The 20,635-nt window shown below is 33.1% G+C and overlaps 2 protein-coding genes across 5 annotated transcripts; both read left to right on the forward strand.

Annotated features, from left to right (window-relative positions):
• The first annotated feature begins 1,632 nt into the window (after window positions 1-1,632).
• LOC107892133 (glucuronokinase 1) lies at window positions 1,633-4,633 on the forward strand. Its single transcript, XM_016817133.2, has 6 exons — window positions 1,633-2,140; window positions 3,087-3,236; window positions 3,491-3,679; window positions 3,762-3,878; window positions 4,017-4,177; window positions 4,276-4,633. The coding sequence occupies exons 1-6, from the start codon at window positions 1,901-1,903 to the stop codon at window positions 4,517-4,519; spliced, it is 1,101 nt and encodes a 366-aa protein (XP_016672622.1). The 5' UTR covers window positions 1,633-1,900; the 3' UTR covers window positions 4,520-4,633.
• Window positions 4,634-7,760: 3,127 nt separating this feature from the next.
• LOC107892134 (E3 ubiquitin-protein ligase RGLG2) lies at window positions 7,761-11,367 on the forward strand. Of its 4 annotated transcripts, XM_041077520.1 has the most exons (13): window positions 7,800-7,916; window positions 8,281-8,341; window positions 8,532-8,921; window positions 9,029-9,113; window positions 9,194-9,334; window positions 9,416-9,529; window positions 9,616-9,713; window positions 9,964-10,043; window positions 10,126-10,231; window positions 10,353-10,480; window positions 10,573-10,807; window positions 10,915-10,971; window positions 11,071-11,367. In XM_041077520.1, exons 3-13 carry the CDS (start codon window positions 8,649-8,651, stop codon window positions 11,152-11,154), a joined length of 1,401 nt encoding a protein of 466 aa, XP_040933454.1. In that variant the 5' UTR covers window positions 7,800-7,916; window positions 8,281-8,341; window positions 8,532-8,648; the 3' UTR covers window positions 11,155-11,367. The 4 variants fall into 4 exon arrangements, with proteins under 4 accessions (XP_040933453.1, XP_040933456.1, XP_040933454.1 ...); XM_041077519.1 differs by lacking the exon at window positions 8,281-8,341 and having other exon boundaries at window positions 7,761-7,916; XM_041077522.1 differs by lacking the exon at window positions 8,281-8,341 and having other exon boundaries at window positions 7,761-7,916; window positions 10,580-10,807.
• The last annotated feature ends 9,268 nt before the right edge of the window (window positions 11,368-20,635 follow it).

Consider the following 20,635-nt stretch of genomic DNA (forward strand, 5'->3'; position numbering starts at 1 on the left):
TCTATGTGTTTTAGAATTGCTCCATGTCCGTTTCAAACTAACATTTTATGTCTAAAAGACTTGGTTAATACAATATTGATACTTTGAATACTCAATTAAAATTTTTTGAAATCTACATATCAAATTAAAATATGAGCGATAGATAAGATAACCCTAAATAAAAAAAAAATATATTTCAAACAAATTGTTAATTATTATTTTTATAACAAATAATTATTTAAAAATTAATTATACAAAAACACGATTATTAATTGATACATTGATAAAAAAATTATTATTTAAAATATTATCAATAAATAGTTGGAAGAAGTGGCCATCAACTACTCTCCCAAATATTTAAAATGAATTCAAATTCTAAAGTCATAAAAAGGATTTTAGTATTTTATCTGGTGGTGGAGCATGGTGGAGACCTAGGGGACCATGGCTCCTAAATTGATAAGTATTTAATTTAGCCTTTTATAATTTATAAAATTTTAAATTAGTAATGGTAAAATTATATTTTGACCCCTTAAAAATGATAAAAATTTGATTGAACTCTTTAAAAATGATAAAGATATTGACTATTAAAATGATAAAATTATATTTTTATTATTATAAAAATATACAATTTAATTCTGATCCAAAAAAATTCAGACTCAACCATTGATTTTACCTAAATTCTTGTGATTAGAAAAAAAAACACTAAAATAAATTTTTAAACAATAAAATTTATATATTATTACGAGATGACCATACTAATTGAGAAAATAATTCTTCAAACAATATATTGTATATATTATCATGAGATCGCCATACTAATTGATTTATCAATAATTTTTAAACAATAGATTATATATATTATCATAAAATGACCATACTGTATCAAATAATTTTCCAATAAATTTTATATATCATGATGAGATGACTACTGTTTTTAAAAGATGGACCTAATTAGAGATATCAAAATAAAGAGTGGTTTAATAAACGATTGAATTGGAAGTTTAATAATTTTCTTATTTTATAAATTTATGTTAGGTCGGATTTATGTAATGTATTTAGATTAATTTTTTAAATTTAAGTTCGACTTAGCTTGAAAAATGGGTTTACTTTTTTGTTTAAATCCAACCTAATTTAAGAAAGATCAATCCAGATTTAAGAAAGGTAAATCAAGGTTCAACCTGACTTACTAAAATTTTTAAAATTAAATATAATTTATTAAATGCATTAAAAAAAGGCTAAGATTAAAGTTTTCTAAGAGACTAAAAATATATTAAAAAATACTATCATAAATATAATAAATGTTTTATTGTATTAAATATAATTTTTAAAATTTTATATTTTAGGTTGGGTAAATTTATTTTTAGATTTTAGATAATAAATTTAATTGTTATTGAGTTAGTGATTTAATATAAATATAAATATAACTATGTATAATATATATTTAACATATATAATTAATATAATATTTTTTATAATATAATACAGGCTGGATTTGAATAAAAATATCTTACTTAAAATTCAATGCATATAAAATACAGACCTTAATTTTTATCTAAATTTATTTTTTAAATCTCATATTTAATTAAATCTTCCTAATTTTTAGACCAGCCTTTGTTCCAAGACGGGATGCACCGCGATAGGTCTAGCTGTTGCTAACACCAAAATACAAAACACGACCCGAATAAAAAAGAAGAAAGAGGTGACACCACGCCGTGACTTATAGATTTAGAATGAAGAGATAAGCACAAGTGCAAGAGGGCATATTTTGGCAGAAAAGCAAAGTGAGATCCAATTGTAGGTAGGTCCAAGGTGTCACCACGTAGGACCCCTACAATGTATAAATCAAACCAAATCCGAAAACGAAACGCTCACTCAAAGAAGTTGTTTTTTGTACTGGTTTGGTGCAGTGCATGCGGAAAAAATGGATCAAAATATGAACTCAACCAAGGAAGGTCTTATCTCAGGGTCAGGGGCGATTCAACACAAAGCTTACGCTCGTGTTGGATTGCTTGGCAACCCAAGCGATGTTTACTTCGGCAAAACCATCTCTTTTAGCCTTGCCAATTTCTGGGCTTCCGTTACTTTGGAGCCTTCTCCTCATCTCATCATCAACCCTCACCCCATTCATGATCTTGTTCAGTTTGATTCCCTTGATCACCTCGTAATTTCATTCTTTCTCTCTTTCTTTTTTTTTCCTTCTTATATTGGTGTTTATATTTTGTAGGATCTGATATTTTAAATTTTTTTGGGGTGGATTTGAATATGAAAATTTTGGTTATCTAAGCATTTTCAGGGGATTCGGAAGATACCCAGATTGAGATTTGTTGGGTTTTTATTGAATCTAGTTTGATATGATTGATATTTTTTGAGTTTTGATTTGGTGTTAATTTTGCACCCCATGCTAGGATTCTATAATAGTTTTTTGATTTAAAGTGGGAGATGTAAGGCTCTTTTGTTGATTGCAATTTTTTTTTCTTCTTTTTAAATTCAAGTGTTGAAGATTATAATTCAGAACTCTTTGAGAAGAGTAATTTGTTTGTGGTATTGTAGATTATATACGAGAAATTCTTTGGTTAATGGTTACCATGTGTTGATAAAGTGTTTAGGATTGGTTCTGCAGTTTGGGCTTTCTGATGCTAATATATATTTCATATATGTATGTATATAAGAATGTATGCATGCATGCAAGCATGTATGTATGTATGCTTGTTTTTTATGTGTTATCTTTAATATGATTGAAAGCAACTCACATGCATGTATGCTTGTCTTTTATGTGTTATCTTTCATCTGACAAGTTATGTAATGCAAGCCACATGCTTTTGCTTTGTTTTTTCTTTTAGATGCTTTAGTAATGAGATTTTTAACTTCATTATATGAATCTCATATATGTATGTATGTATGCATGTATGCTTGTCTTTTATGTATTATCATTTAATCTGACAAATTATTGAATGCAAGCAACATTATTTTTGGGTTGGTCTTTTTGAGCTTTAGTAATGAGATTTCCCCTTGTATTATGTCTGGTTCTACTTGCATTCATAGGTATAGATATCTACATTGCATGTTCGACATAAATGGGCTGAAACACGGATTTTTTTACTTGGAAGGTTAATCGGTTGCAAAGTGAAGGTTATTATGGAGGTGTGCGACTGCTTATGTCAATTTGTAAACTCTTTCATAAGCATTGCAAGGATAATAACATAAATCTCTCACCAGGGAACTTCACCCTCTCGTATGATACTAATATCCCTCGCCAGGTATTGCTCTGAACAGAAAATACAAGAATCGAACTCATAATGTTCTTTTAGTTACTTAATATATGTCATTGTTGTTGTCATCGGTTTGTCACTCATTTTTCTCACGCATTGAAATACACGGTTTATTGTAGTTATTCTAACACAAATATGTATGCAGTTTGGATTGTTCAATTCCTTTTTGATTTCTCTCTGTTTGTGTAATGTTCTTATTTAATTCTTCAGCGATGTATGGCTAATGCTTTATGATTTTTCAGGCCGGACTTTCAGGGTCCAGTGCTATTGTATGCGCTGCCCTTAGCTGCCTGCTTGATTTTTACAAGGTCCGACATTTGATTAAAGTAAAAGTCAGACCCAACCTCATCCTCAGCGCAGAGAAGGAGCTCGGAATTGTTGCCGGCCTTCAGGATAGAGTGGCACAAGTCTATGGTGGTCTCGTCCACATGGTTTGTTATCTTTATGTAAATGCCATCAACAAATTGACAAAATTACGTTGCAATTTATACACACACACTGATTCTACTGCAGGACTTCAGCAAGGAAAACATGGATAAGTTGGGACATGGCATCTATACACCCATGGATATTAGTCTTCTACCGCCTTTCCATCTCATTTATGCTGAGAATCCAAGTGATTCAGGAAAGGTTAGCTGGATGGCTTTTGCTTACTCGTTTTATGTTCTGCCCCTTCTTTTTATATACTTTCTGCCATAAGAAAAACAATTTCTTAATCGGACATAGCATGTTTCTTTTAACCTTTACGAGGAGATGTTTTGAATGCAGGTACATAGCACCATCCGACAAAGATGGCTCAATGGTGATGAGCTTGTTATATCTTCAATGAAAGAAGTTGCAGATATAGCAGCAGAAGGTAAGAGTGCAATACTCCAAAAGAATTACCAAAAGCTCGCGGAACTCATGAATCATAACTTCGACCTCCGAAGGTAAAGACGTTTTTTCATGTCACGGGAACTGCTATAGATTCTCTGTCCTACAATTCCATTTTTTGGCTAAATGCTTTTATTATGTGGATCCTATGCAGATGCATGTTCGGGGATGAATGCTTGGGTGCTTTAAACGTAGAAATGGTGGAGGTAGCTCGGAGGGTGGGTGCCGCTTCGAAATTCACTGGCAGTGGAGGAGCTGTAGTTGCATTCTGCCCCGAGGGACCACCGCAAGTGAAACGACTTGAAGATGAATGTAGAAAAGCTGGATTTAGTATTCAAGCAATACAAGTAGTTCCTTCACGTCTAAATGATGTGGATCTTAAGACATTGTCTAAGTAGGAGAAATTTAAAGCATGAAAGAGCATTTTAGGGATTGTTTTTGTTTGGATTGATTGAGGTTTTTATAGAATTAATGAAAGTGATGAGTGGCTGTCCTGTCGCTATTAATTTCTACCCTACTGAATTTGCTCTGCACATTCCTGGCAACCAGAAGTAAACAGGAAGACAAGGGATCCCGTCTAATTCCGTGTGTCCCCTTTACAATATCAACTAATCCCTCGTTAATTGAGATTAGAATTTTATGAAAATTTGTTGGCCTATAATCTCTAATGCTTCTGGAATTGTTTAGTTAAAGCAGCTGGCATTGTACAAGTGTGACGGAAAACATGGCATTTGTAACATCCTCTCCTACCATAGATCATATGTGTTCTTACTTTTCTTTAATAAGATTTCAGACTTCACACAGTCTTATGTAACCTTCTACGCTTATTTATTATCTATACTCCTCCCGAAAGCTTACCATCATCCTCCATCCTGGAAACACAAACTCTGATACCCCGTACTTCTTTATCTTTTAGAACCAATCTTTATTCAAGAGTGATTGAAACAAATTTTGCTATAGTTTTATAAATGTAGATTTGGGTTTTCAATTTTGAACTTGGATTAGTAAATTTAGAATTAGATTTTCAATTTAAACATGGTAACAATTGAGGGTGATATCGATTCAATTAGGTTCTTGATTTTTTCATATTAATTTTTTGTTTTAATTTTTTAGACTTATTTTAACATAATAAGCTTTATTTTATAGTTTTTGAATATTATTGGACAAAATTTCAAAACTTTTTTTATAAATATTTCAAAAAAAGAAATTTCAAGAAATTTTAAATTATTTTTACTATTTTAAATATAAAATATTTAAAATTCGATTCGAGTTCAAGTAATTACGATTTTTAAATTTCCCTTTCATAAATCGTCTAAGCATTTTGATTTAAATGACATGTTATACATTTCTAAATTCAATGCTCGTGAACTTTGAACAAAATGATCTTCCTTGCAGTACATAGTCTATTGGAAAATTCTTTGGCCGGAAATTTCGTCCGCGGAATCTCCGGACACAATGGTGAACTTGTAATTCAATTGTGGGGGGAGATTGTTTCAAAATAATTGTTATCATTGCTAGAACAGCTGCAGGTGTAAGCAGGCTACCTTCTTTCAAAGTTGAATTAAATCGAAATGCATTGAGCGTTGTTTCTAGAACTTTCAACACTAGAAGGCATTACCAAATTCCATATTTACACTCATAGGCTTTGACTTTGACCAAAATGTGAAATGGAAATTTTAAATCACAAATTTCGCAATTGCAAACACAATTTCCCCCAAATTTACAGTTTTTCAAACCCTAATCAGGATATCCATGGCTGGCTGTCCCATAAAGCCTTCACACTTGTCAGCCATTCACATCAAAAGTCTTTGTCAAATGGGGAATGTTTTAGTACTTTCAGTATCACCTCCATTTGAGGCCAACTAAATGACAGGTGGATTGAATATTATCAGCCTAATTGGGATTTTCTAGAAGAGGATAGATGAAATTTTGGAACAACGACTCCTCTCTGTTTGTAATATTTGGTCAAATTTGGTTTTCTTCTTAAATTTAATATATAATTTTTTTATTATAATTTAGTGTCTATTTTGTTAATGTTATTGATTAGTTTAAATAATTAATAGAATTATTAATTCGACCTTAACTTTGTTAGTAATTTTGTTATTATAATAATAAAACAGTAAAATATATATTATTCTCCATTTGAAGGATTTGGAATATAAGTAATAATAAAAATTATATAAAAAAATTAACTATTTCAATTAAAACACATTTATTTTTTCTATAAAATAAATCAAATTTTGATGAGTTGAAAAGAGACTAAATATCAAATTTGAGTATGATAGAAGGATCAAAGTCATAATTTAATCATTTATAGTAGCATGCATAATTTTATAAATTTCTTTTCATTACTTATTCTCCAAGTCTCCTTTATCTATACTATTCTTTTAAGTATTTGATTCAACCCGTGTCTCAATTTACTGATCTCAATTCAATTGAGATTAACAATAAAAAGTTATAAAATTATCACCAATTATATATATATATATTTTAAATTTTAGGTTGACTCTTATTCTAAATTTCATAATATTATTTTTCTTCGAATCTGAATTATTTTAGGGTAAACTACATTAATAACCATTAAACTATGTTTTTTTTAGTCATCTAATTGTGAAAAATTACAAAATGATCACCTAACTATTAAACATTATAAAATAATCATTTAACTATTAAATTTTGTATTTTGATCACCCTATTCAATTTTGTATTTTTCATCACCTAACTGTATTGAATTTTTAGGTGTTTATATCTGTATGTTAACCAGTTAACGACTATTTTATAACATTTTCATAATTAAATAATGAAAATGAAAAAATGATAGTTGGGTTGGCCATTATTATAAATTTATATTAAATGAATGGATTGTAATCCCAAGTCATTGGAGACCCGCAAGTACTTGCACAGCGCGAGGCTTCCATGTCATGTGTTAACGTCCATTCCACACTTTCCATTAAAATACAAAAGAAATAAGAAATAACTCCGCTACAGTGTAAAAAATCAAGGGATAATATATAATTTGGTCCCTAATTTTTTTGATTTAGTTAATCCTTGAATTTATTTTTCGTCAATTAGGTTAATATCTTTACACTGATATCATTAGTTTATGTTGATGTGGAACTACTAGTCAATTTGGTGGTGTCATGTGATAGCATTTTATACAAGGGCGAAACTAGGGGTTGGCAGGGGCCCCAACCACCCAAAAATGGAAAATTTTCTATTTAAGCTATTTGAAATTTTTAAAATTTTAAATTAGTAAAGGTAAAATTATACTTTAGCTCCTCTAAAATGATAAAAATTAATTTAATCCTTTAAAAATTATAAAGTTAGAGGCTATTAAAATAGTGAAATTGTATTTTTATTATCATAAAAATTGTAATTTAATTTCGGCCCTTAAAAAATTTTCTAGTTTCCCCCTGCTTTTATATATATATATGTTTGTCAGGTAAAGTTCTGAGAGATTGTCATGTGCGATTACCAAATTGACTAGCAGTTTCATGTCAGCATAAACTAACTGTGTTAATGCAGAGTACCAATTTGATTGATGAAATATAAGTTTTGGGACTAACTAGGTTTAGAAAAAAAATTTAGTGACCGATTAGGTATAAATAGACAAGTTCAGGGGATATAGTATATATTATCCCTATGGTTTATAAAAGATAAAAAGGTATATACTTTCACGAAAGCAATCATCTAAAAAGTAATCATTTATCTCAAATTTCAAAAGCCAAATAGATACCCAGATCCTCCATTGATGCTCTGCAACTCTGCTAGTTTGTTTGCCTACTTCAATAAAAGGTATTGTAATTTATCTTCTAACTTTGATCCACTTTCCAATTTTGTTTACTTTTATACTTCAGATCTTGAAAACGTGTTTTTTTTTTCTCTTAAGTATTAAGCAATTAATAGCCGCCAAGATTAATGGGTCTCTTTCAGATTTCATGGCTTTTTTTTTTCTTTGAGATGAAACAGCGGTGTTTTTTTGGCGTTTTACTTTTCTTTAGAGTGAATTTACATTTTGTCTTTGGTGCCTAATAATTGTTTATTTTAAAATGGTGTGTTTCTTGATTGTTTAAGCCATTTCGATGGAGTCTTAGTGTAATATAAGTTCCCAGGAAGTAATTTGTTGGAAATATACTTAACAAGGAAGGCTTTTCTTTAGGTGTTTTAAGAACAGTGAAGGGGAAGCTTACGTTGCTGAATTGGTGTCTTTGAGATTTCTGGTAAATAAGGGAAAATTGAAGTTTCTAGGAAACTCCAAATTGTAGATATCGTTTCAATCTTTTAATTTTCTTGCTTCTTTACATATATTTGAATGCTTGCTTTGGTGGGTTTTGGAAAAGATTTGAGAACGTTTATTTGGTGATTTCATTCCTTAATTGTCATTCTTTGGTTGTTTGTGTATTATGTCAGGGTTTTAAGTTATCTGTCATTCTGGTATTTGGGCCGTAGTTGTTGATTTCGATTCATTTGTGGAGGAAGGAATCGGTTTTTGTTAAGAATTGGGAATTTCTATAGATATTTGAGTTGATGGGGGGTAGTAGTTCAAAGGATGTGAATTGGAGGCAGAATTCATCTTATCGTACGAGTTCGGCTTCATGGGATTCTCATACTGGCAATCCTCAGTATGGTCAAGAAAGCCCTAGTTATATGTCACAGTATAGCTCTGCCTCCCTGCAGTATTATCCACCTTCACAACCGGAGCTGCAGTATTATCCACCTCCTCAAAACCGTGGCAGTGATAAAAGGACACTAGACCGGAGGTATTCCAGAATTGCAGACAATTACAACTCCTTAGATCAGGTTAATATCTACTTTGCTTTCATTTTTAGAAGTTTTATATATTCATGCTTTTATCCTTTTTTCCGAACAATGATTTGGGTAAATGTTGCTTAATTGTTTGATTACAGGTGACGGAAGCTCTTGCTAATGCTGGTCTCGAATCTTCCAATCTCATTGTTGGTATTGATTTCACGAAGAGCAATGAGTGGACAGGTTAAATCTACTGTCTTAATTGCGAGTAATGTATGTTATTAGCAGTTCTAGAACCTGCTGAATCGAGCTTGTTTTTTTAGGGAAAAGATCATTCAATAGAAAAAGCTTGCACCACATTGGAAATAGTTTAAATCCTTATGAACAAGCAATCTCAATCATTGGGAAAACGTTAGCTGCCTTCGATGAGGACAATTTAATTCCTTGCTTTGGATTCGGTGATGGTATGTATTTAATTTGTTTTCGCCACGAGGATGCCTATTTTTTTAAATGCAGATACTAAGATCACTTGTATTTGTTGGCAGCATCAACACATGATCAAGATGTCTTCAGTTTCTACCCAGATGACAGATTTTGTAATGGATTTGAGGAAGTCTTAAGCCGCTATAGAGAAATTGTGCCACATCTTCGACTTGCAGGTTTACATTATCTCCTCTTTTTCTTCCTTATTGAGAATCACTTCTTGAAGAATATCCAGTCTAATAATTGCTATATCTCTTGCCAGGACCGACGTCGTTTGCTCCAATCATTGAAATGGCAATGACCATAGTTGAGCAGAGTGGTGGCCAGTACCACGTGTTAGTGATAATTGCAGATGGCCAGGTATTTTTCTCTTTGTGTGGGTTACTTCATTTAGTTTCGAGATTAGGTTGAGATAAAAATGACAGAAAGGAAACGTGTGTGAGCCGTGATGGTTGGCTCAGGAATAAACAAGTAAAGAATGTTGACAAGATTGTGTACTTGTACCACTTTAAGATTTTTCTTGCAATGCATTATATTAACTTTTTGATAACTATTCAGTATGATTTGATCTATTTTCACATTCGTATAAAATCATTGATGGTTGTTTCAGGTAACCAGAAGTATTGATACTCAGCATGGCCGGCTAAGTCCGCAAGAGCAGAAAACTGTTGATGCCATAGTTCAAGCAAGGTGAACACGATATAACATGTTTCATCTTTTTTGATTTCCTTGGTGCAGCCGTTTTCTTTCTTACTTGTTTCTTGTATTTCAGCAAGCTTCCTCTGTCGATTATATTGGTTGGTGTTGGAGACGGACCATGGGATATGATGAAGGAGTTTGACGATAACATTCCTGCTCGAGCCTTTGATAATTTTCAGGTATATTCTGAATTGCGTACAAGAAGTTTCATGTTTGATATTACCTGTCTTTTTTTTCCAATGGTATCATCATCATGCTTCAGTTACTAAGGTTTTTCACCTTGCTCTTCTCTTTCTCAAGTTTGTGAATTCCACGGAGATTATGTCGAAGAATACATCCCCATCCCGGAAGGAGACAGAATTTGCTCTTGCGGCTTTAATGGAGATTCCTTCACAGTACAAAGCAACCATTGAGCTTAATATTCTGGGGTAATAATTCGTCCCATGTTGGCCGTTTTAAAGGTTTTTGTATTACCTGTTTATGGCTCAAGTTTGACGTTGATTTTCGATTTACTTGTTAGTCAAAAGGGAAATGTTCCCGAGAGAATTCCACTACCTCCTCCTACATACGGCGCATCATCTTTTAACAGATCCAAACCATCCTATTCTACTAGTTTCCAATATGGTTCAGCATCTTTCAGCAGCTCAAAACCTTCTCATCCTACCGGTTTCTCACCAAGTGTCCCTCCTTATCTGGAAGACAGTAATCCCATCAGCTCAGCTCCCCCAGCTCCAAGTTCTAATTATGATAACCAGGTACGCTAAGTTTAACGGTTATTCAGTAGGTCCATATATCTTCTATTAATAACAAATGACCGTATCCATTTCCTGAAGACTAATCCTTTTGTGATCACTTTGAACAGCTTTGTCCCATTTGCCTTAGTAACTCGAAAGACATGGCATTCGGTTGTGGACATCAGGTAAGCGTCTTGAAATACTTACTCTCATCAGTTTTCGGTGTAGACAAATGGTAAAGGCAGATGCTAACATAATACTACCTTATCTTTTTGTTATCTCAGACCTGTGAAGAATGTTCGAAAGACCTCCAAACGTGTCCGATATGCCGAAGTCCGATCCAAACCAAAATAAAGCTATACTTTTGAAACAAAACAAACAAAAAATGTTTACCCATCATTCATTTGTTATTGAGAACATGCAAATAGTGATAGGTTTAGAGAAAGAAGGGATCTCAACCATCCCTTTTGTACATTCTCTGTTGGTGTGAATTCTTTGTACATTCTTTTTCTGATATTTTGATTATTTCATTTGTACGTTGCTTGCTCTTTTGAATCAACGCAGACACCAGTTTTAAAACATTTTTTTATGTCCAATCTTTGAATTTCGCCTGGTTTTGCTTGACCCTTTTTGTTTTATTGTTTATATTACAAAATATTTTTTTTATAATATAAACTTGAATAAAAATATAGTATTATTTTATTTCAATTCATGTTGAGCCAGAGTAGGGTAATGAGTGTAAAGTAAGGAAAAGTTAATACAAACGTTGAAGCTAACGGAATGTTTAATCAATTAGCCGGAATTACTACATACGGTGCAGAACTCAAGCGGTTTGTTTATTCTTTTTAATTTTAGTGATGTAAAAAAATTACTTTTATTTTTCCTATGAGAGACTGGTATTTTATGTCTTGCATCATCTAAGTTTTTCTTTTTCAAATTTATTAGAAACAAAATAATGATTAAGAAAGGGTTAAAAGTACTTCTAATTGAATCTTAATTCGTTTAACATAAATATTGTTGTTAATATAGGAGAATATAGGTTTGAGTAATCAAAACCTATAATAAAATTGTTAAAAAAAGACCTCAATAATATTGAAAACTTTAACAGTTAATGCATTTTGTAACAGTTATGAAATACATTTTGTAATAGTTATGAAATAAATTGGCATATTTTGTAACTATTGTCAAATAAATTTTGCCACCATTGAATGTCTAGGTTTTTGACACGTCGCTCAGCTTGCAACAACAATGGGGTTTTACTTTTGTGTGTCAGCATTCATTTTTTCTCTAACTGAACAATGAAGACCCAAAACCAATATGTTTCATTTCCCATACAACAAAGTTACAATAACGTTAGAAGATGTAGCATTGTTGATGGACCTTCCAGTTGACGAGCATCTAGGAATAAGTCCTAAATGCAATATGAAAAAAGTACTTGTTCAAATGTTCGGAAGGGATCCCAATTATGAGTCTAAGTTCGATAGGCTTCGAATTAATTTAACACGGTTAAGGAGGCATTTCAACTAAATCTAATCCCATTGATATTGAGTGCTATGTTAGAGCTTACATCTTGAAACAAATTTTCTTATGATGTATAAGTGTACACAGTCACTCACAAATAATACAATAGTAAATACTAGAGTTATCATTTCCATAGGGACTGATTTTAAAACAATAATTGCAAAATCAACAAATAACAATTTGAAAAGTAAATAAAAATTTGATTGAATTCAAATAAATATGCAAAGCAATTTAAAAACAGTAACAAATTAATAACAATGATTAAAGAGTCAGAATAATTATTTTCCCCTAATATGCAATTACTGGTAACGAAGTTGTGGCAATGCTTCGACATTAAGTCAATTGATTAATCTAGAATCGATAGTTTATAAACTTCTCTTGGAGTCACTAAGCTCAATCCTATAACTAATTTAACATATGTCTGCCAAATTAATATCAAGAATACAATTGCAAGCACCATTCCTACAGGATTATGCATGGTAACAATATATGTCTATATCATTACACATTTAAAATCAAAGAAATTAAACATGCATCATTCAAGTTTTATGTCTATTAATCAAAATCTTTTCAGAATTAGTAATTAACTCAATTACCCACTAATGTTGATCAAACAATAACAAGTATTAAACATGAATAACACTTGAATGAATAAACATCAAATTACAACAAACACCCCTAACAAAGTACCAACAATCCCATATTAGGGTTCCATAATTATTTTAGCTAACAAACATTTAGCACATAATCATCAAATTAAAAACAATCAAACAAAATTCAGCCATGATTCAAAACAACAGGGAAATGAATAGAAGGTAAAGAGAAGCTGAAAAGATGTAGACTTGAATTTTAGTGGTTCTCCGCAAGTCGTTCTTCTCTCCTTCTTCCTCTCATTCTCTCTATCGTTTTGTCTCCCTTGCTCTCAAATTTTCTGTTCTTTTCTTGTAATCGATGACTCCCCCTATTTATATTCTCCCAAAAGATTGTGGACTAGGTCAATTCCATTTCCTATTCTAATTTTGTCCTCTTATGAGTGTTTGGGCCTTTACATTTTCGCATAGCTTATTCTGATTGATTAAGAGATGGGCTAAACATAAAAGCTGAAGTGACGTTCTTTAAGTGTAAGCTTCCCAATCTATTCCTGTCAGGCTCGATGTTGTGGCTTCAGATGTCGAAATTCAACATATTCTTTTCTCCACCTTCAAGAATAAAATTTCATATTTTCAGTGTCTAATTTGGAAAAAATATATTATTAAATAAAAACTTTAAAAGTTAACTACTTAACATAAATGTAATTAAAACCATTACAAAAATCACTTTATTTCATTATTAACTTGATTAAAATAAAAACTTAAAATTAATAAAATAACTCTCTATCCTAAAGCTATCACATCCTCTAAGTAACTGGAGGTGTGTTGATGCCAAAAAATTATGCCAACAAATTTTATACCACTTGGAACGCTATGTTCTCCTTTTGTTAGCTAATTTCAAAATATCTAGAAAGTACAATTGGGACTTTGCGGTTTTGATATTGTCGAAATCATTTTTTGAAAAACGGGGTTGACTTTGGTTTTGAAAATGATAAACGAAAATTGGGAGTCGCCACCAATCCTTTTTTGTTTAGGTGTGATCGGATCACCTAGAAATTTGGTCATTTTAATTAAATATCTCGATTTACTAAAACAACGATTTTGGTCTACGAAATTTGAGAAAATGGGTTCGGGAGTCGGTTACGTACAAGGAAGGATTAGCACCCTCGTAGTGCCCAAAATTGGTACCTAATTGATTAATTATTGTCTTAATGTCGAGAATTGAAAAAAACTCCAAAAGAATTTAAAATACGATCCCTATTTAAGTTGATCTATACGAAGAATTTGCTTGAGTAAATTGAAATGGACTCCAAAGACTTTCTTGTCCCGAAGTAATAAAATGCCACATCCAGTACATTAGGACACAACAGTTCAGACCCTCGAGAATAAGTTGGTCTTTTGATTTTCAAAACTCACGCGTTTTAATTTTAAAAGGTTATTCGGTCATTTGGATCAAACGAGAAAAATTGAAACCCAGTACGTTAGGGCACGATCTCTTGAATTTCCAAATACAGAACATTGCCTTACTTTGAAAATTTCTTTGTTTTTTTTTAAATTTTATCAAACGTAAGTTTAAAACGATGTGGGTTATTTGTTTAGGTTAAAATAAAACAATTTATTGGGTAAATGTAACGAGGCTTAATTCATGAGGCGATGATATGAAATAAAAATATAGTAATGAGCCTTGAGCAATGATACATGAACACGGCATTATACGAATGAATAGCAATAATACAAAAATACGAAAAAACGAATTAAAATACATACAAAGGCAATAATCATCCAACATCCAAATAATAACATTGATAAATAAAAAAACCAATGAATTAAGCGATAAAAAAGGTATAAAGCAAATTAAGATAAATAAAATGTAAACAAATTTTAGAATGATTTTAAACTCATTTAAAATAAATAATGTAAAAAAGGATTTTAAAATCTATAATACACAAAGCAAATTAAAATATATATATATATATGAATAATTTAGAATAGATAATGCGTATATATAAAAATGTAAAATAAATAATATGTAAAAAAAACTGAAATAAATAAAATCATTTAAAATAAGTAAAAAGGGTTTAAAATAAAGTATAAAATAATTTTAAAACAAGCAATATATAAGTTGATTTAAAATGATATATATATATATAACAAGTTTAAAATATGTAATATGTAAAGCATTAAAATAGACAATATAAATATAATAACGATTCAAATGTAATATAAAAAAAGAATTATTTGAAATACATAATATGCAATAACCTAAAAATAAGCAATATAAAATAATTTGAAATAAATATATGGCAAAACAGTTTTAAAAGAATGGAAAATATATAAAAACTTGAAATAAATTGTATATATACATATATATAATAGGTAAAGATTATAAAATAAATAATACATACATAAAGCAAGTTAAAATAAATAATAATTTGAACAAACAGTACATTAAAGTAAGTTACAATGGCCTTAAGGTAAATAACATATAAGACATTTAATCGAATATATTATGAAACTTAAAAAGGTTAACAAATGAATTAAATAAATTAAGGACATGATTGAAACCGAATCAAAATTCGAGGTATAGATTATAGATAACAGAAAGTTACCAAGGACCTCAATAAAACGCTCCTAAATTCGTGAGGACGAAATGGGACAATATCCCAAGTCCAAACGTGCTGCGTTTCAATTGTCCAGGCCAGGGATTGAATTGGAAATAAAATAAAATAATAGGGCGAGATTTTAAAAAAGAAAAAGAGCAAAGTGGGACTAAATAAAGGGATAGAAAAGGCGGAGGGACCAAAGTGGATATTTTCCCACTTAAAGGAAACGTGCGGATCCCCTGGAGCAGGTCGGGTCGCGCATGGGCATACTCCAAACGACAAACGGCACCGTTTTTGCATTATTACTTAAGTCAAATTTTCATTTTTTCATTTGTTTCCTTTTCTCCTTTTTTAAAAAAAAACAGAACACCCCCCTTTTTATTTTCATTTCTTCTCTGCTAGGGTTATACACCCATCATCGCGCCACCACCAAACCACCTCTCCTCCACCGTGGACGGTGGTTGTAGAGGTGTAAAATGGTCCCTTTAGCCCTCGTTTGACCGGATCCAGAGGCCTAGCCTCTTATTCGTGATAAAAACCGAATAAAAGAGGACTCTTTGGTCATTTTACCTAGTTGACGCAACCGTCAAAGCCAAGGCCAAACCTTGAAAGGTTTTGAGGCTATCGGCGTCGGTGAAACATCCTTGGCGTTAGAGGAGCGTGGGACTACTCAGGTAAGTTTTTTCTTTTCTTTTTATTTAAAAGATTTGTGTTAAAAAGAATAAAAGAAACAAGAAACGAAAATAGCTAATGAAAAGATTGAAACCTTTGAAACTTCTGTTCTGCTTTTGATTAATAGTATGTGTGTAAAAATATTTTGCGTTTGAGGCTTCTTATAGCCTAATACAAAAATTTTAATCTATTGTTTGCTACTGTTTGGCTCTGATTTTGTTGTTTTCCTTTCTTTGCCATGTTACAGGTCCATGGAGGGTCAACGGATGAGGGAGTTTCCACTTTCATGCAAGGGGCGTCAACTTTCGGGTGGATAGAATGTTTTGGGCTTATTGGGCTGATAGAAAATGGGTTAAGGATTTTGGGTTGTGTTTGGGCCATTTGTAGACCGGGCCTGCTGGGTAATAGTTGGGTAGTGGGTCATTTGTTTAGGTTTGGGGTCTTATTGGGCCCCATGCTAAATTAAACTTGTACAACTGCCCCTTTTTGCTTATTTTCGTGTATCGAGAATGGAGCAAAGATTTTTAAAAAAGACCAATTTTGCCCGGTCTCGCTGCGTCTTGACTTCTTGGTGCTTATCTTTTTCAAGTAGCCTCTTTCTAACCCATTGCAACTTTAAGTATATAGGAATTGTTGCTTTGACCCATTCCACTGCAACCTCAGGGAGATAAGGATCGTAACTTCCACCTGCCCCACTGCAAGTTCAGGGGGATAAGGTTTGTGGCTTCCATCAGCTCTACTGCAACTTCAGAGAGATAAGACTTGTATCTTTAACCTGCTCCACAGCAACTTCAGGAGATAAGGTTAATGGCTTCTATCTGCTCCACTGTAACTTCAGAGAGATAAGACTTATATCTTCAACCTACTCCACAGCAACTTCAGGCAGATAAGGTTAATGGCTTCCATCTACTCCATTATAACTTCGGGGAGATAAGATTCGCCATGATAGATTTGATCCGACCCACTGCAAATTCAGAGGTATAGGACTTGTAACTCATAGATTTAACCTGTTCCATTGCAACTTCAGGGAAATAAGATTTATTATCTTCAATCTGCTTCACTGCAACTTCAGGGAGATAAGACTTGGTAATTTCAACCTGCTCTACGCATATTCAGATAGATGAGGTTTGCGACTTCAATCTGCTCCGCTGCAACTTCAGGGAGATAAGATTTGTCATGGTAACTTGATCCGACCTTACTGCAACTTCAGAGGTGTAGGATTTTGATTTCTCTGGTCTGTTATGCCATTCTTTGGAGAACATGACCTGTTAAGTCTATTTCATGGGCCTATTTATGCTAAATGATTAGGATGTCATGATCATAATGAATCAAATGTTCCTAACTAGATGTGTATGAATGATGTTTGTATGAATGCAAAAATGTCATTTTTTATGCTTAATTTGATATTACTCGTTGTTCATCGAGGTTTTATAATTACCGTATTACTCTGTCTTTCTTCTACTGGTATTTCTGGCAGAAAATCTAAAGAATAATCATAACTTGGGCTATTTTCTCCAATGTTTCTAACCCTTGAATTTAGGTAGCTCAAACTAATTAGTCCCGTTTCAGCTCTTTGTATCATTTAGAAGCATTTCAGAGCCATATGTAACACTCCTTTTTTGAATATCATTAGTCCATTAATCATTATTTCAATGAAAAATGCTTGAAAAAGATTATCGCAATAGACAAGATGGAATTTTATTGAGAGTAAAGCTAAAAATGAATAAAGTAATCAAGATTGCAAATTCTGCTAAAATACAAAATGAATAAAATGAAAAAAATAGATGCCCTAGATATCGTAGCATGAGCTTCTCTGCACCAAACTTCTTGAGGACCCTTTGACCCTGATATGTGTTTAGAAGACCTAGAGTACATTGTTGATGCCCCAAGATGTAGCATCCCTCTTTGTTAATTCAGAGAAAATAAGACTATCGCATACCCCATCTCGGATCAAAATTTGAATTACCCATTCTTGGGTTTTCAACTCAAAACCCCTTGGGTTTCAAAGCGCCCTTTTACGAGTTTTTGCTTTGGCCTCTCCCTTTTTTTAGGTAAATTACCTCTTGACCGAATTCGAGTTCACGGGATTAGGCAGGCTTTTGCCATCCATCTCAGTCAAAATCAGAGCTCCTCCAGAGAAGGTCTTCTTCACCACATATGGTCCTTCCCAATTTGGCATTCATTTTCCTCTAAAGTCCTTTTGTATGGAAAGGATCTTTTTCAAAACAAGGTCTCCTTCATGGAATTCTCTAGGGCAAACCTTCTTGTTATAAGCCCGCATTATTCACTTTTGGTACATTTGACCATGACGAATAGCTTTCAACCTCTTTTCTTCAATTAAGTTCAGCTGATCATATCGAGACTGGACCCATTCTGCTTCATCTAACTTTAGTTCTGACAGGACTCGTAGAGAGGGAATCTCAACCTCAATAGGTAGAACCGCCTCTATTCTATAAACCAAAGAGAAAGGAGTTGCCTCGGTAGAGGTTCCAACTGACGTTCGATAGGCGTAGAGGGCGAATGGCAATTTCTCATGCCAATCTTTGTAAGTCTTAGTCATTTTCCCCACAATCTTCTTTATGTTCTTATTGGTTGCTTCCACTGCACCATTCATCTTTGGGCGATACGGTGACGAGTTATGGTGTTTGATCTTGAATTGGCTACAGACCTCCGCTATCGTGCTGTTGTTCAAGTTCAGTGCATATAATTCTCTCAGGCATCCATATCGACACATGATTTCTTTCTTTAAGAACTTGCTGACTGCCGACTTTGTGACGTTGGCGTAAGAAGTGGCCTCTACCCACTTGGTGAAGTAATCGATGACCACAAAGATGAATTGATACCCGTTAGATGCCTTTGGCGAGATCGGACCTATGACATCCATGCCCCACATGGAGAAAGGCCATGGAGAAGTCATGACATGAAGAGGTGAAGGAGGCACATGAATCTTATCTCCATAAATTTGGCACTTATGACACTTTTTGGCATAGTTGATGCAATCCCCTTCTATAGTGGACCAATAATATTCGAATCTCATAATCTGTCTGGCCATTGTGAAACCATTAGTGTGCATTCCGCAGACATCCTCATGGACCTCTTCCAAGATTTGCTTAGCCTCAACAGCGTCTACACATCTTAAGAGTACCTAATCCTTCCTTCTTTTATATAGGATTTCTCCATCCAAGACATAGTCACTGGCCAGCCTTCTCAATGTCCTTTTATCATTCTCAGTCGCTTGGTCTGGGTATTCACGATTCCTCACATGTCACAATATATCCTGATACCAAGGGTGATCATCTTTTTCTCCTTCTTCATCGATGTTGTAGCAATGAGTCGGAGCCTCATAAATACTCATTTGGATAGGCTTCACATCTTATTGCTTATTCACTTTGATCATTGAAGCTAAAGTTGCCAAGGCACCAGCCATCTGGTTTTTATCTCTTGGGAGGTAGCAGAAAGTGATATCGTTAAACTCCTCAATTAACTCTAGAACCAGCCTTCGGTAATTGATCAACTTAGGGTCTCTTGTCTCCCATTCACCTTTGAGCTGATAGATCACTGGTGTAGAATCCCCATATACTTCTAGCACATTGATTTTGCATTCAATGGCTGCACAGATACCCATGATGCATGCTTCGTACTCCGCCATGTTATTCGTACAATCAAAATCCAATTTACTAGTAAAGGGATAATAATCTCCATTTGGGGATACCAGAACTGCCCCGATTTCGTTACCCACAGCATTTGAGGCTCCGTCAAAATTCAGTCTCCAAGGATGACCTTCTTGAGAGTCTTCTTCAGTGGTTGCAACATACATTAGATTTTCATTTGGGAAATCAAAGCTCAAAGGTTCATAATCTTCTAGAGCCCTACTGGTCAAAAAATCTGCTATTGCACTCCCTTTTATAGCCTTCTAGTTTACGTAGACTATGTCGAACTCAGAAAGTAAAATTTTCCAACGAGCCATTCTTCCATTCAAAGCATTTGACTCCATCATGTACTTTAGAGGGTCTAGTTTTGAGTTGAGCCAAGTTGTGTGGTACAACATGTAATGTCTCAGTCTTCGGGTTGTCTAAATCAAAGCACAACACAATTTCTCGATCGACGAATATCTTGTCTCACATTCAGTGAATTTCTTACTGAAATAGTATATCGCTTTTTCTTTTCTTCCTGACTTATCATGCTGGCCTAACACGCATCCCAAGGAGTTTTCGAACACTGCCAAATATAGTATCATCGGCTTATCTGGGCAATGTGGCTTATCTTTTGGCCTGGCTTTGTTCAAATCTTGATAGTCCACGCACATTCATACTTTACCGTCTTCCTTTAGAAACGGGGACTATATTAGCTACCCATTCTAAATACTTAACCATTTGTAAGAAGCCAACATCGAATTTCTTCTTAACCTCTTCTTTTATCTTTAACAGAACATTGGGTCTCATTCTTCGGAGTTTCTGTTGAAC

This window comes from Gossypium hirsutum, chromosome A09 (assembly GCF_007990345.1).
Source record: "Gossypium hirsutum isolate 1008001.06 chromosome A09, Gossypium_hirsutum_v2.1, whole genome shotgun sequence".
Taxonomy (NCBI): Eukaryota; Viridiplantae; Streptophyta; class Magnoliopsida; order Malvales; family Malvaceae; genus Gossypium; species Gossypium hirsutum.